Below are 13001 nucleotides of genomic sequence, written 5' to 3' on the forward strand. Positions count from 1 at the left end.
CCCCCGGCCCCTCCCCCGCTGTTCCCGGCACCGTGACTCAGCCCCGGCCCCGCCCCCCTGGCCCCGCCCCTCCGAGGTGGGCGGGACTTCCCCGATGACGTCACCCCCTCCCCCGTGCCGGGGCCGCGCCCTGCGCGTGACCCGGCGCCGGCCCCGCCCGGTGAGCTCATGGCCACGCCCCCCCGGCGGCTTCCGGCCACGCCCCCCTCTCCGCTGACGTCACGGGAGCCCATAAAAGGAGCTCGGCGGCGAGCGGCCGGTACCGGAGATTCCCCCCCCGCGCCCCCCATCTCCATCCCGGGCTGCCATGGCCGCCGCCGCCACCGGGCCTGCACCGGAGCCGCTGCGCCAGGTACGGGACCCCCCCGGGACTCCCCCCCTTCCCACCCGGGACCCCCCCTCCCGGTGCCACCGGGACCCCCGGGACCCCTCTCCCGGTACTCCCGCCCCCCCGGGACCTCGAATTCCCCTTCCCGGCCCCCCCCTCGGTCCGGCCGGGGTCCCCCGGGACCTCCAAACCCCTCCGGGACTCCCCTCTCGGTAGGGTTGGGCCCTCCCCGGAGACTTCTGGGCCCCCCCGAACCCCCCCCCCGGTCCCTCCGCCCCCCTGGGAGACCTCTGGGTCCCCCCGGGACCCCGTCCCGATACAACCGGCCCCCCCCGGGACCTCCAAACCCCCCCCCCGGGACCTCCCCGGAGACCTCTGGCCTCCCCCCCCACCCCCCGACCCCCTCCCCAACTGTGTCCTCTTCTCCGTCCCCAGGTTCTCTTCGGTGCGCAGCCCCCCCGCCCGCCATCTCCGGAGCCCCCCCGGCCTCCCCGTTCCCCTTGGGGCGCCCCCCGGACCTGGGCCGTCTCCTGCGTTCCCTCAGCGCCCCGAGCGGCCGCCCGGTGCCCCCCCCGCCCGGTTTCCCGCCCCGGCACCACGGAGCCCCCCCGGGCTTGAACCCGGACCCGGCTGGGGGGCCAGCCTGGAGCTGCTGCTGGCGGCCTTGACCTTGACCTCGGACCTGGAGCCCGCGGGCGGGGCTCTGCCCCCGTTACCGGCACCGCCGGCCCCGTTGGCGTCACCGCTGACCCCCGGGGGACCCTCGCCGCCGCTCTCGCTTCACCGCCTGCCTTCCTCCTCCTCCTCCTCATCCTCCTCCTCGCCACCGACACCGCTGCTCGCCCCCCGGAGGCTTCCCCGTCGCCCCCTGCTTCGCCGCCATCGCCGCTCTACAAGACGGAGCTGTGCCGCCCCTTCTCCACCACCGGCCGCTGCCGTTACGGCTCCCGCTGCCAATTCGCCCACGGCCCCGGGGAGCTGCGGGGGCTCCGGCGGCACCCCAAGTACCGCACGCAGCCCTGCAGCACCTTCCTGCGCTGCGGCTCCTGCCCCTACGGCCCCCGCTGCCACTTCCTCCACAGCCCCCCGGCCCCGTTGCTGCTGCCCGATGGGGGGGGGACGGCTGCTGGGCCCCCCCCGGCAGCCCGCGCCGCCTCCCAGTGTTCGACCGCATCTCGGTGGCGGAGTGAAACCCTCTGAAAAGAGGGGGGCGCCCCCACCCCCTGCTCTTTTATGGGGGGGGTGCCCCCACCCCATGATTTTTTAAGGGGGGTGCCCCCACCCCATTGTTTTTTTATGGGGGGGATGCACCCAACCCCATGTTTTTTTATGGGGGGGGGGTGGCACTGCTGTGGAGCCCCCCCCCCCGCACCCTTTGTGCCTCTCAGGTGAAGGGGGGCCCCCTTTTCAGCCCCCCCCGTGCACTTTTTGGATGTAGCAGCCCTCCCATAAGGGGGGGGCGCGCCCTGAGCTCGTCTCAGCGGTGCTAATTGGGGGGGTCGCCAGCGGGTCCTGGCTCCCCCCCCTCAATTTATGGCTTTATTATTTACGGTCGGTGCCTTGGGGCTGCCCCCAGCCCTGTTGGGGGGTGGGGGAGGGTTTTTGGGGTATTTATGGGTTTGTATTTTTTTGAGGGGGGGTGGGGGGAGTTTTTTAGGGTATTTATGGGGGTTTTAGGGTTTTTTGTGTGTGGGGGGTGGTAAATAAACACTTGGGCTGTGACCGAAGGCTCTCGTTTCCTTTCTCGCCGTCACGGGACGCCCTTCCGGGGCCGTTTCCTCGGAAAAATTAAAATAAATAAATAAATAAATAAAAATAAATAACCAAAAAAAAAAGGAAGAGCCGCGAGTGACGCAGCGCTGGCGTCACGGTCCCCCTGTTCCGGGCCGCGGAGCGGGTCACGTGACGGGGGGCCGAACTCTCGCGAGAGGAGGCAGTGTCAGCGGAACGCGAACCGGAAGCGGAGCCGCAGACCGGAAGCGGGGCCTCACCGGGAGGGAAACGGAGGCGGCCGCGGCTGCTCCCGGGCCTGAGGAGGAGGAGGCCGCGGGTGCCGCCCCCCCCCCCCCCCCCCCCGAAGCGCCGCAATGTCGGACAGCGACGACAGCAACTTCTCGGAGGAAGAGAGCGAGCGCAGCAGCGAGGCCGAGGAGGCCGAGGCGAGGCCGAAGGCTCCGGGCCGGGGGGGGGTTGGGGGAGCTCGGAGGGGGCCTTAGGGTGGGTTGTGGGGGTTTTAGGCGCCGTGGCGAGCATTTGGGGGGCGCTGGGGGGGGTGTTGGGGAGATTATGGGGGGTTTACGGGGAGTTTGTGGGGGTTTGGGGAGTTGGGGGCGGAGTTTTGGGGTTATTTGAGGGAATTTTGGGTTATTTGAGTGGGTTTTGGGGGGTGTCGGGGATGTGGATGGTGTTGTGGGGGTGTTGGGGGGGGTGTTGGGGAGATTGTGGGGGCGTTACGGGGAGTTTGTGGGGTTTTAGGGAATTAGGGGGGAATTTGGGGGTTCTTGAGTGGGATTTGGGGGGTGTCGGGGATGTGGACAGTGTTGTGGGGGTGTTGGGGACGTTTTGGGGCAGCTTTAGGTGGGTTCTGGGTGGAGTTTAGGGGTGTGCAGCTGGCTCTCACCCTCTTTTTCGCCCCCTCCCGACCCCAAATTGTTGCACAGGCCGAGGAGGAGCGCGCCAGTGCGGCTGGCAGCGAGAAGGAGGAGGCAGAGGAGGAGGAGGAGGAAGAGGAGTATGACGAGGAGGAGGAGGAGGAAGATGACGACCGGCCGGCCAAAAAACCCCGCCACGGGGGCTTCATCCTGGACGAGGCCGGTGAGCTGCAGGGGGGCTGGGTGCGGTGGGGGCCGCCGCTGGCCTCCCCCCAGCCCCGCTCAGCTCCCCGCTCCCCCCCGCAGACGTCGACGACGAGTACGAGGACGAGGACCAGTGGGAGGATGGGGCCGAGGACATCCTGGAGAAAGGTGAGGGGCTCCCCCCGGGGCTTTGGGGGCTCCCCCCTGTGGCTTCGGGGCCCCCCCCTCAGGCTTTGGGGCTGCTTCTGTCCCGCTCCCTGCTCTTGAGACTGGAGGAAGAGGATGGAAACGAGGTCCCGTGGTGGCATGGCTCTTTTGGGGCTAAACCCTGTGGTTTTGGGCTGCGCTGCGTGGCCGCTCTGGCTCTTCCCCTGCCTCCAGGCGCGTTTTTCTCCCCAAATCCACCACTCGAGGGCAGGAGGGGCCCCAGCTCCCTCCCCTCCTCCTCCCTCCCTCCATCCGTCCGTCCGTCCCCCCCATTTGTCCGCTCAGCACATCTCATCCGCACCCGCCTGGTTTTATTTCTTTGTCGTATTTTTTATTATTATTATTTTTCCCCCTTTTTCTTTGTGGTTTCCTTTCCCTTCTGTGCCGCCGTCTTAATTTTATTCCTTCCCCTTTGTTCCCCCCCTCACCCCGCGGGGGGTTTTGCCGCTATTATTTGCTCCATACTGTCTGCCCTCCACCGCCACCTCCTTGTTCCCGAGCAGAAGAGATCGAAGGTAAGCTCGAGTCAGCCCAAGCCCCCCCCCACGGCCTCTGGCGTCACCCCCCCGGGGCCAACCAAGCCCCCGTGGGCCGGGCCCGACCCTCCTCTTCCTCGCAGCTTCCAACATCGACAACGTGGTGCTGGACGAGGACCGCTCAGGCGCTCGGCGCTTGCAGAACCTCTGGAGGTGACGCTGGCCCCATCACCCCCCCCTCACAGCCCCCTTTTTACCCCCCCAAGGGCTGCAGGAGCGCGCTGATGACTTTTTCCCCCCACAGGGATCAACGGGAGGAGGAGCTGGGCGAGTATTACATGAAGAAATACGCCAAGTCCTCGGTGGGAGAGACGTGAGTGGCGTGGCGCCGTGCCCCGTGCTGGCAGGAAGGTCTCCTGCTTTTATAATTTATATTTTCTCTCTTTTTCCCCTTTTTGTTTTTCTTTTTTTCTCAGCGTTTATGGCGGCTCCGACGAGCTCTCGGATGACATCACGCAGCAGCAGCTGCTGCCGGGAGTCAAGTGAGTGTTGGGCGAGGGGCTGGGAGAGAAAACACGCCGTGTTTATGGGGAAAAAAAGGGGCGGATTGGGTCTGGGGGGGGGATTTAACCCTATAGGGCCGGGACGAGTCGCCCTATAACGGTTGCTCTTTGCCCCTGTGCAGGGATCCCAACCTCTGGACTGTGAAGTGCAAGGTAGGCGCTGGGCGGGGGGCTTTGGGGTGGGGGGCAGCGTTTCAGGGTGGGGTTTCCTGACCCTAAAGCAACCCCTTTTCCCTCTTCTTTTCCCCCTTTTCCCCCCAGATCGGTGAGGAGCGCGCCACGGCCATCGCTCTGATGCGGAAATTCATTGCCTACCAGTTCACCGACACGGTGAGGCGGCGCGGGGAGCCGCGGGGGGGAGCCGCGGGGGTCCTTGCAGCCCCCTCCCCCTTTTTCTTGACCTTCCCCTCGCCCCGCAGCCCCTGCAGATCAAGTCGGTGGTGGCCCCCGAGCACGTCAAGGGCTACATCTACGTGGAGGCCTACAAGCAGACGCACGTCAAGCAGGCGATCGAGGGCGTGGGCAACCTGCGCATGGGCTACTGGAACCAGCAGATGGTGCCCATCAAGGAGATGACCGACGTGCTGAAGGTGGTGAAGGAGGTCACCAACCTCAAGCCCAAATCCTGGGTGCGCCTCAAGCGGGGGATCTACAAGGACGACATCGCTCAGGTGAGGCTGGGGGGGGGACGGACGCGAGGTGGGGGGGACGTGTTGGGGGGGGAAATTAGCGCCGCCCCGGCTCAGCGCCGCCTCCCCCACCCCGCGGGCAGGTGGATTACGTGGAGCCCAGCCAGAACCAGATCTCCCTCAAGATGATTCCCCGCATCGATTTCGACCGCATCAAAGCCCGTATGAGCCTGGTAGGTTTGGGGTTGGTGGGCGGGCTGCCGCCGTGCTGGGGGGCCGCTGGCTCAGCCCGCTGCCCCCCCCCCCCCCCTTGCAGAAGGATTGGTTTGCCAAGCGCAAGAAGTTCAAGCGCCCCCCCCAGCGGCTTTTTGATGCTGAGAAGATCCGGTAGGTGCCTCTCAAGGGCAGGGGAGGCCAAAAAAAAGCCCCCCCATCCCCCCCTCCCCAGCAAGCTGCCTTCCGTGAGGGGCTTTTTTATTTTATTTTATTTTATTTTTTTGCCCCTGTCTTGGCTCAGCTCCCTGGGAGGCGACGTGGCCTCGGACGGAGACTTCCTCATCTTCGAAGGCAACCGCTACAGCCGCAAGGGCTTCCTCTTCAAGAGCTTCGCCATGTCGGCTGTGGTGAGCACGGGCCTGGCTTTAAATCCAGACCCAAACCCGGCACTTTTCACCCCAGATTGCTTCCCTTCCCGTGGCACGATGCAGAGGCGGGGGGCCAGGTGGGAAAAGGGGTGAGGAGGGAGGGGACGGCGCTGCTGTGATGCTGTCGGTGTGGCATCGGCGCTGCCCGGGTGAGCAGGGGCGGTTTGGGAGAGAAGTGGGGGTGTTTTGGGAGGGAAGGAGGCGTTTTGGCCATCGGCTTTGTCCGTGGCAGATCACGGAAGGCGTGAAGCCCACCCTGTCAGAGCTGGAGAAGTTCGAGGACCAGCCCGAGGGCATCGACTTGGAGGTGGTGACGGAGAGCACAGGTACGCAAGGGGGGTTTTCAGCGTGGGCCCCCCCCTCCTTGCCGTACCCTCTGCAGCATCTTGGCCCCTCAACTTCCCAGGGAAGGAGCGCGAGCACAACTTCCAGCCCGGCGACAACGTGGAGGTGTGCGAGGGTGAGCTGATCAACCTGCAGGGCAAAATCCTCAGCGTCGACGGCAACAAGATCACCATCATGCCCAAACACGAGGACCTGAAGGTAGCAGAGAGCCCGGGCTGCAGCTCTGGGGGCCTCGGAGGGGGCGCCGTGACCACGCCAGGCCCCCTCCCCTGCGCCTCTCTCCTTCCCCCCCCCCCCCTTTTAGGACATGCTGGAGTTCCCAGCTCAGGAGCTGCGCAAGTATTTCAAGATGGGCGACCACGTGAAGGTGATCGCCGGGCGCTTCGAGGGCGACACGGGCCTCATCGTTCGGGTGGAGGAGAACTTCGTCATCCTCTTCTCTGACCTCACCATGCACGAGGTGAGCGCGGGGCTCAAAAAACCCAGCCCGGGGAGGAAGGGAAGGGGCCGCCGCGGCCGCCTCTCACCCCTCTTCCCCCCCCTTGCCCTGCCGCCAGCTCAAGGTTCTGCCACGGGACCTGCAGCTCTGCTCGGAGACGGCCTCAGGCGTGGATGTCGGGGGGCAGCACGAGTGGGGCGAGCTGGTGCAGCTGGACCCCCAGACCGTGGGGGTCATCGTCCGCCTGGAGCGCGAGACCTTCCAGGTGAGCCCTGGCCGCCGCGACGCTGGAAGGAGCCGCGTTTTTTTCTCTGTTTTCCTGTGTTTTTGGGTGCCCCGCTGGGGAAGGGGATGAGAGAGGGACTCGTGCACGCAGTCCTGTGCCGGAGATGACTCCCCAGCTTTGGCCCCGGGGGCGTGGAGGGGGCTGTTTTGGGCGGGCCCCCTCCCTCCCAGCTCCTTGCCTCCCCCCCGCCGTGGGCTGCAGGTGCTGAACATGTACGGGAAGGTGGTGACTGTGCGGCACCAGGCCGTCACCAGGAAGAAGGACAACCGCTTCGCCGTCGCCCTCGACTCGGAGCAGAACAACATCCACGTCAAGGACATCGTCAAAGTCATCGATGGGCCCCACTCGGTATGAGCTGCGGCGTGGGGGGCGCCATCAGCTCGCCCGTCTTGGGCCTGCTGGGTTTGCTGGGTTTACTGGGGGCCTTTCTGGCTGCTTCTGGCACCGAGGGGCCTTCCTGGTGCTGGGCGAGGGTCCTGACCCCCCTCTGGACCTCACCCCTTCCCCCCTTTGACTGTCCCAGGGCCGCGAGGGGGAGATCCGGCACCTCTTCCGTGGCTTTGCCTTCCTGCACTGCAAGAAGCTGGTGGAGAACGGCGGCATGTTCGTCTGCAAGACCCGACACCTCGTCCTGGCTGGCGGTTCCAAGGTGGGAGCGCGCCGGGGGCGCCCTCCAGCTGCCTTGGGGGGGCTGCAGCCCCCCCCCCAACCCCCCAGCACCCTTTTTTTCGCCCTTTTTGCAGCCGCGGGATGTCACCAACTTCACCGTGGCCGGCTTTACTCCCATGAGCCCCCGTATCACCAGCCCGATGCACCCCAGTGGGGCCGGTGAGTGCTGGGGGGCTGTCCCCGAGGGCAGGAGAACGTCCCCGAGGATGCTCAGCCCGTCCTGAGCCCCCCCCCTCGCCCCCCACCTTGCTCCCCGCAGGCCAACGTGGCGGCTTCGGCGGCGGCGGCATGAGCCGGGGGCGCGGGCGGCGGGATAACGACCTCATCGGGCAGACGGTGCGCATCTCCCAGGGACCTTACAAAGGTGGGGGCCTCCTTGGGGGCTGGGGGGTTTCTGGGTCCCATCCCACCCCCCTCTCTCCATCTGGGGCTGTGGGGTCGCCCGCGCCCCCCCTGCCCAGCCGCTCCCGCGCCCCGCAGGCTACATCGGGGTGGTGAAGGACGCCACCGAGTCGACGGCCCGCGTGGAGCTGCACTCCACCTGCCAGACCATCTCGGTGGACCGCCAGCGCCTCACCACGGTGTGAGTGTCCCTTTTGGGGACTGGGGGGGAGGCGCCGGGGGCTGTCGGGGGCTCCGTGTCCCCCCCCTCTTCTGACGCTGTGTCCCCCTCCCCCCCCAGCGGCTCGCGGCGCCCCGGTGGGATGACATCGACCTACGGGCGCACCCCCATGTACGGTTCCCAGACCCCCATGTATGGCTCGGGCTCCCGCACCCCCATGTACGGCTCCCAGACGCCCCTGCATGACGGTGAGTGGCTGGGGGGGGCCCCGGGATTGATGGGGGGGGGTCCCTGGGGTCGATGGGGGACATGGGACGGGGGTGAGGTGGATCCCAGGGGGGCAGAAGGGACCCTGGCCCCATCTTTTGGAGGGAAGGAGCGGGGAAAAACGGGCACTGGGGACAAGGAGGGCTGAGGGGGTGGGGGATGTGGGGCTGAGGGGACACCCACGCAACTGTCGTGGCCCCCCGTGGGGCGTTGCAGGCAGCCGCACCCCACACTACGGCTCGCAGACCCCACTGCACGATGGCAGCCGCACGCCTGCCCAGAGCGGCGCCTGGGACCCCAACAACCCCAACACGCCTTCCAGGTGGGTGCCAGCGGGTCGCTGGGGACCGGGACAGCCCCACTGCAGGGGCCTTGGGCCACCAGAGGGGTGGCCACCACGGGATTCCAGTCCCCAAAGTGTCCCGGGCGCCGTGACGCCGCCTTTCTTCCGTCCCTAGGGCTGACGAGGACTTTGAGTACGGCTTCGATGACGAGCCCACGCCCTCACCGCAAGGCTATGGTGGCACCCCCAACCCGCAGACCCCCGGCTACCCCGACCCCTCATCCCCGCAGGTCACCCAGCCCTACAACCCCCAGACACCTGGCACGCCGGCTATGTGAGTGTCCCCTCCGCCCCGCACCTGTCCGGGGCTTTGGGGTGCCTCAAAACCTGGCTCTGGGAGGGGGAATCTCAGCCTCGCGACCCCGAGTTGGGGCTGGGGGGAGGAACCTCATCCCTGCAAGACTCCAAACCGTGATCCTGGCAGGGAAACGTGCTCCTGGCGGACCCCAACCCCACGCTTGGAGTTGACAGCGCGTTCCCTGAAGCCCCCCGCGGGGCGATGCAGTGCCCCCATGTCCTCCTCTCACCCCGGCAGGTACAACACCGACCAGTTCTCCCCGTACGCCGTGCCATCGCCGCAGGGCTCCTACCAACCCAGCCCCAGCCCCCAGAGCTACCACCAGGTGGCCCCCAGCCCCGTGGGCTACCAAAACACCCACTCGCCAGCCAGCTACCACCCTACGCCATCGCCTATGGCCTACCAGGTACCCCCAGACCCTTTTTCCTGCCCCCCCGTATCTCCCTGCTGCCTCTCACACCATTTTTTCTCTGCCCCCAGGCCAGCCCCAGCCCCAGCCCGGTGGGGTACAGCCCGATGACCCCGGGGGCGCCATCCCCGGGGGGTTACAACCCCCACACCCCTGGTTCAGGCATCGAGCAGAGCTCCAGTGACTGGGTGACCACCGACATCCAGGTGAAGGTCCGGGACACCTACCTGGACAGCCAGGCGGTGGGACAGACGGGCGTCATCCGCAGCGTCACGGTGAGGCGGCAGCGGGGCTTTTTTGGGGTTTGGGGGTGTAGGGGGGGGGACACGGGGGCCGGGACAGCACGTCCCCACGGAGCCTTTGCTGTCTGACCCCGTCCTCGCTGCGCAGGGGGGGATGTGCTCCGTCTACCTGAAGGACAGCGAGAAGGTGGTGAGCATCTCCAGCGAGCACCTGGAGCCCGTCACCCCCACCAAGAGCAACAAGGTACGGCCCCTGCCGCCCTCCTGTCCCCTCGGGGACCCCAATTGTCCTCTCGGTGCTGCTGCTGGCTTCCCTCCTCACCTCGCAGCCCCCTGTGCACCCACCACCCCGCACGAGGGCTCCTGTGGGATCTCCAGAGCCCTTCCTCCTTCCCTCAAGACCCACTGCTTCCCCCACGCTGACCTTACCCCATCCCGCCTTCTTCTTTTGGGCTTTGACTTCCCTGCCCCTCCTGGGGGGGCCCTCAGCACCCCCCCGTGCCCTCCAAGCCCCCCCGGGTGCCCTGCACGAACCTCCCGCTCCCCGCTCTCGTCCCAGGTGAAGGTGATCCTGGGGGAGGACCGCGAAGCCACCGGCATCCTGCTCAGCATCGACGGCGAGGACGGCATCGTCCGCATGGACCTGGACGAGCAGCTCAAGATCCTCAACCTGCGCTTCCTGGGCAAGCTCCTGGAGGCCTGAGCACGCCCCGCCCCACCCTCGCTGCCATCCCCTGCTCTGCGTTTCTCTTTCTTTTTTTTGTGCTTTTTTTTTGTCCTCCCCCTTTGTTTTCTCATTTTACCTCCCCTTTGCCTTGGAGCCTGTTTGTGACAGGATTTCAGTGTCCAATAAAAGAAAAGCTGCTGTGCACCTGCCTCTGTCCTGTCTCCTGGGTAGTGGGATGGGGGGCTACTGGGACGGGAACGGTACTGGGATGAGAAGGGGGGGGGAAAGGAACGGGGTGGGGGGCCTTACTTGGCCGGGGAGGATACTGGAACTGACACGGAGGGTCCAGTTGCATGTGGGGCTGTGTAAAGGCTCCCCTGGGGAGTTCAGTTGTACCCAAAGCCTTCCTTTGGGGGCACTTTTTGATGGGCAAAAGGGGCTTTGAACGCGTTTTCTGGGGCCCTATTTTGAATGCCTCTCCCATGCCGGGTAGGGCTATGTTTTGGGTTGCTCAGAAAGAGCGAACACAGAGGGTCCAGTTGCATGTGGGGCTGCGTAAAGGCTCCCCTCGGGAGTTCAGTTGTACCCAAAGGATTCCACTGGGGGCACTCTTTGATTGGAGAATGTGTCGCCGTACATATTTTCGGGTTCCTATTTTAAATTTGTCTCAGTGTTCTGGTTAGGGATACATTTAGGGTTGTTCAGGAAGAGCAAAGACAGAGTCCAGTTGCATGTGGTGTTGTGTAAAGGTTCCCCAGGGGAGTTCAGGTGTCCCCAAAGGCTTCCATTGGGGGCACTTTTTGATGGGCGAAAGTGTCGCCATACGTGTTTTCTAGGGTCCCACTTGGGGAGGAACCAGTCAAAGGAAATAGCGCTTTCTGAAACTGTCAAGTTCTTGTTTGGCAACTCAGTGACTGGTTTGATCTACTTCACAGATGTAGAGGCAAGTGGACTGCTCTTTTGAAATAATAAAATTAAAAACATGAAGTTTATAAAACGTGGCAGTGCATGTTTGCAGTCTCTTTATTGCTTTTGCCAGTGGCAGATAACATTTATAAGGGATCGGTCGAAGGAAAGAGCGCCTTTTGGAACTGTGAAGCTCTGGGTTGGCAGCTCGGTGACTGGCTTGGCCTGCTGTCCATCTCCAGAGGGAAGCGGACTGCTGTTTTGAAATTAAAAAATGATAATAAAGAAAATATGGTGCCGCTCTATGGCGCCTAGAGGACTGCCACTCTGCATGGCAGTTAAAAAGAATGTGGTTTGGAGATGGAGAGCAGCAGAGGTAAGGCAGCTGGGAAGAGAGATAAAAGTATTGCAGTAGGTAGGCTGTGGTTATGAGGTGCCTCAGGATGTGCTTTTTTTCTTGTTTCCACCCTTCCCTCGTGCAGCCTGGGAGAGGTGAAGTCCCCATGTTGTAGAGTGGTGCAAAAAGGTGAGAGGGTTGTCAGCCCGGTCAGTTTCCTTCACCAAAGCTAAGGTAAGTCTTTGAAGTGAAACAGCCTGGTTGCTTGTGCTCCACCTTGTAGACCTAAGCCATACCAAAAACAGGGCTGCTGTTTCTCCTGCTCTCTTTACCTCTTCTCATGCACGGCCCCTCCCCTTTTCCAGGGTGGGTGATTGGGGTGGGGTGCAATGGTATAGGACTTGCAGGCATCCCATCAGAGAGCTCATTCTGCCCGGGCTGCTCTTTGGTGGGCAAGTGCTTTGTTTTTCCTTCAGTTGATTGCAGGGTTCTTTAGGCAGGTTGGAGTCTATGGATTTCTAGATTTTTAAGTGCTTGGAGTTCACTTAATAGAGGGATATTTAGCACAGGTTGCTAAAGACGTTCTTTAGGTGGGTCAGAGTCTATGGACTGATGTGTTTCCAAGTAGAGACCGGTAAGCCCATCTTTTTGAGTTGGTAACTAGTAGGATCTGTCATAGTAAAGCAATCTAGTAGTAGGTGCCTGTATTGCATGCAGCTCTTCTTCAGGTGAGTAATTGTTATAGCATGTTTATAAACCTCGAAACCCCTACAGACATAACCCAAACTATTTACCACACTAAACCCCTGAAGACCTATGCCTAAAACTCCTAACCCAATAAATTAAAACGTTCAAATCCCAAGCCCACAAAATTAAGACGTTCAAATCCCAAACCCAAAAAATAGGACTCTCAAAACCTAAACCCAAAAAATAGGACGCTCCAAACACTAACCCAAAAAAATAAGACACTCAAAGCACTAACCCAAAAACGTAAGACACTCAAAGCACTAACCCAAAAACGTAAGACGCTCAAAGCACTAACCCAAAATATTAAGATGCTCAAAACCCAAACGCAAAAAATTAAGGTGCTCAAAACCCTAACCCAAAAAATTAGGACACTCAAAACCCTAACCCTGGAGAACCTAACCTAAATAAATAAATAAATAAAATTTTAAAACCCTAACCCTAAATAACTGACCAAAAAGAAAACCCTAAGACCCTAACCCTAAAAAACCTATCAACACTACAACCCAAAAACTCTAAAACCCTAACATGCTAACCCTGAAAACCTTAAAACCTTAAAACCTTAACCCCCAAATCCCTAAAATCCTAACCGTTAAAAATCCAACCCTAAAAAACATAATATCCTAAAATTTAAAATCCTAAAACTTAAAATCCTAAAATAAACCCTGAGAACGCTTACCCTGAAACCCAACCCTAGTGCCCTACCCCTGAAACCTTAAAACCGTGAATCAATCTTTGGAAAATAACATAGGCTCAGGACAGGATCTCAGTAAAGTAGCATTTTTATTTGAGATTACAATGGTGGGCGCAAGCAGGAGGACGCCTACTAATTCCATACACAGTTT

At 62.3% G+C, this 13001-nt stretch overlaps 1 protein-coding gene across 2 annotated transcripts; it reads left to right on the plus strand.

Annotated features, from left to right (window-relative positions):
* The first annotated feature begins 2341 nt into the window (after positions 1 to 2341).
* SUPT5H (SPT5 homolog, DSIF elongation factor subunit) lies at positions 2342 to 10373 on the plus strand. 2 transcript variants are annotated; one of them, XM_082785174.1, is made up of 29 exons: positions 2342 to 2487; positions 2989 to 3142; positions 3226 to 3291; positions 3834 to 3845; positions 3950 to 4019; positions 4111 to 4179; positions 4283 to 4348; positions 4492 to 4522; positions 4631 to 4699; positions 4789 to 5040; positions 5142 to 5231; positions 5315 to 5385; positions 5516 to 5621; positions 5875 to 5968; positions 6049 to 6185; positions 6292 to 6447; positions 6545 to 6691; positions 6914 to 7060; positions 7236 to 7361; positions 7456 to 7540; positions 7641 to 7745; positions 7862 to 7964; positions 8064 to 8191; positions 8427 to 8532; positions 8669 to 8827; positions 9089 to 9257; positions 9332 to 9535; positions 9651 to 9746; positions 10062 to 10373. In XM_082785174.1, the coding sequence occupies exons 1-29, from the start codon at positions 2416 to 2418 to the stop codon at positions 10203 to 10205; spliced, it is 3234 nt and encodes a 1077-aa protein (XP_082641300.1). In that variant the 5' UTR covers positions 2342 to 2415; the 3' UTR covers positions 10206 to 10373. The 2 variants fall into 2 exon arrangements, with proteins under 2 accessions (XP_082641300.1, XP_082641301.1); XM_082785175.1 differs by lacking the exon at positions 3834 to 3845.
* Positions 10374 to 13001: the final 2628 nt, after the last annotated feature.

The sequence above is a fragment of the Aythya marila genome (assembly GCF_965140915.1).
Source record: "Aythya marila genome assembly, contig: HAP1_HAP1_SCAFFOLD_104, whole genome shotgun sequence".
NCBI lineage: Eukaryota > Metazoa > Chordata > Aves > Anseriformes > Anatidae > Aythya > Aythya marila.

Coding starts and splice junctions, on each gene's coding strand:
- SUPT5H (XM_082785174.1), top strand. CDS start 2,416: ATGTCGGACAGCGACGACAGCAACTTCTCGGAGGAAGAGAGCGAGCGC. Junction 6,448..6,544: donor CTGACCTCACCATGCACGAG/GTGAGCGCGGGG, acceptor CCCTGCCGCCAG/CTCAAGGTTCTGCCACGGGA. Junction 8,828..9,088: donor ACACCTGGCACGCCGGCTAT/GTGAGTGTCCCC, acceptor TCACCCCGGCAG/GTACAACACCGACCAGTTCT.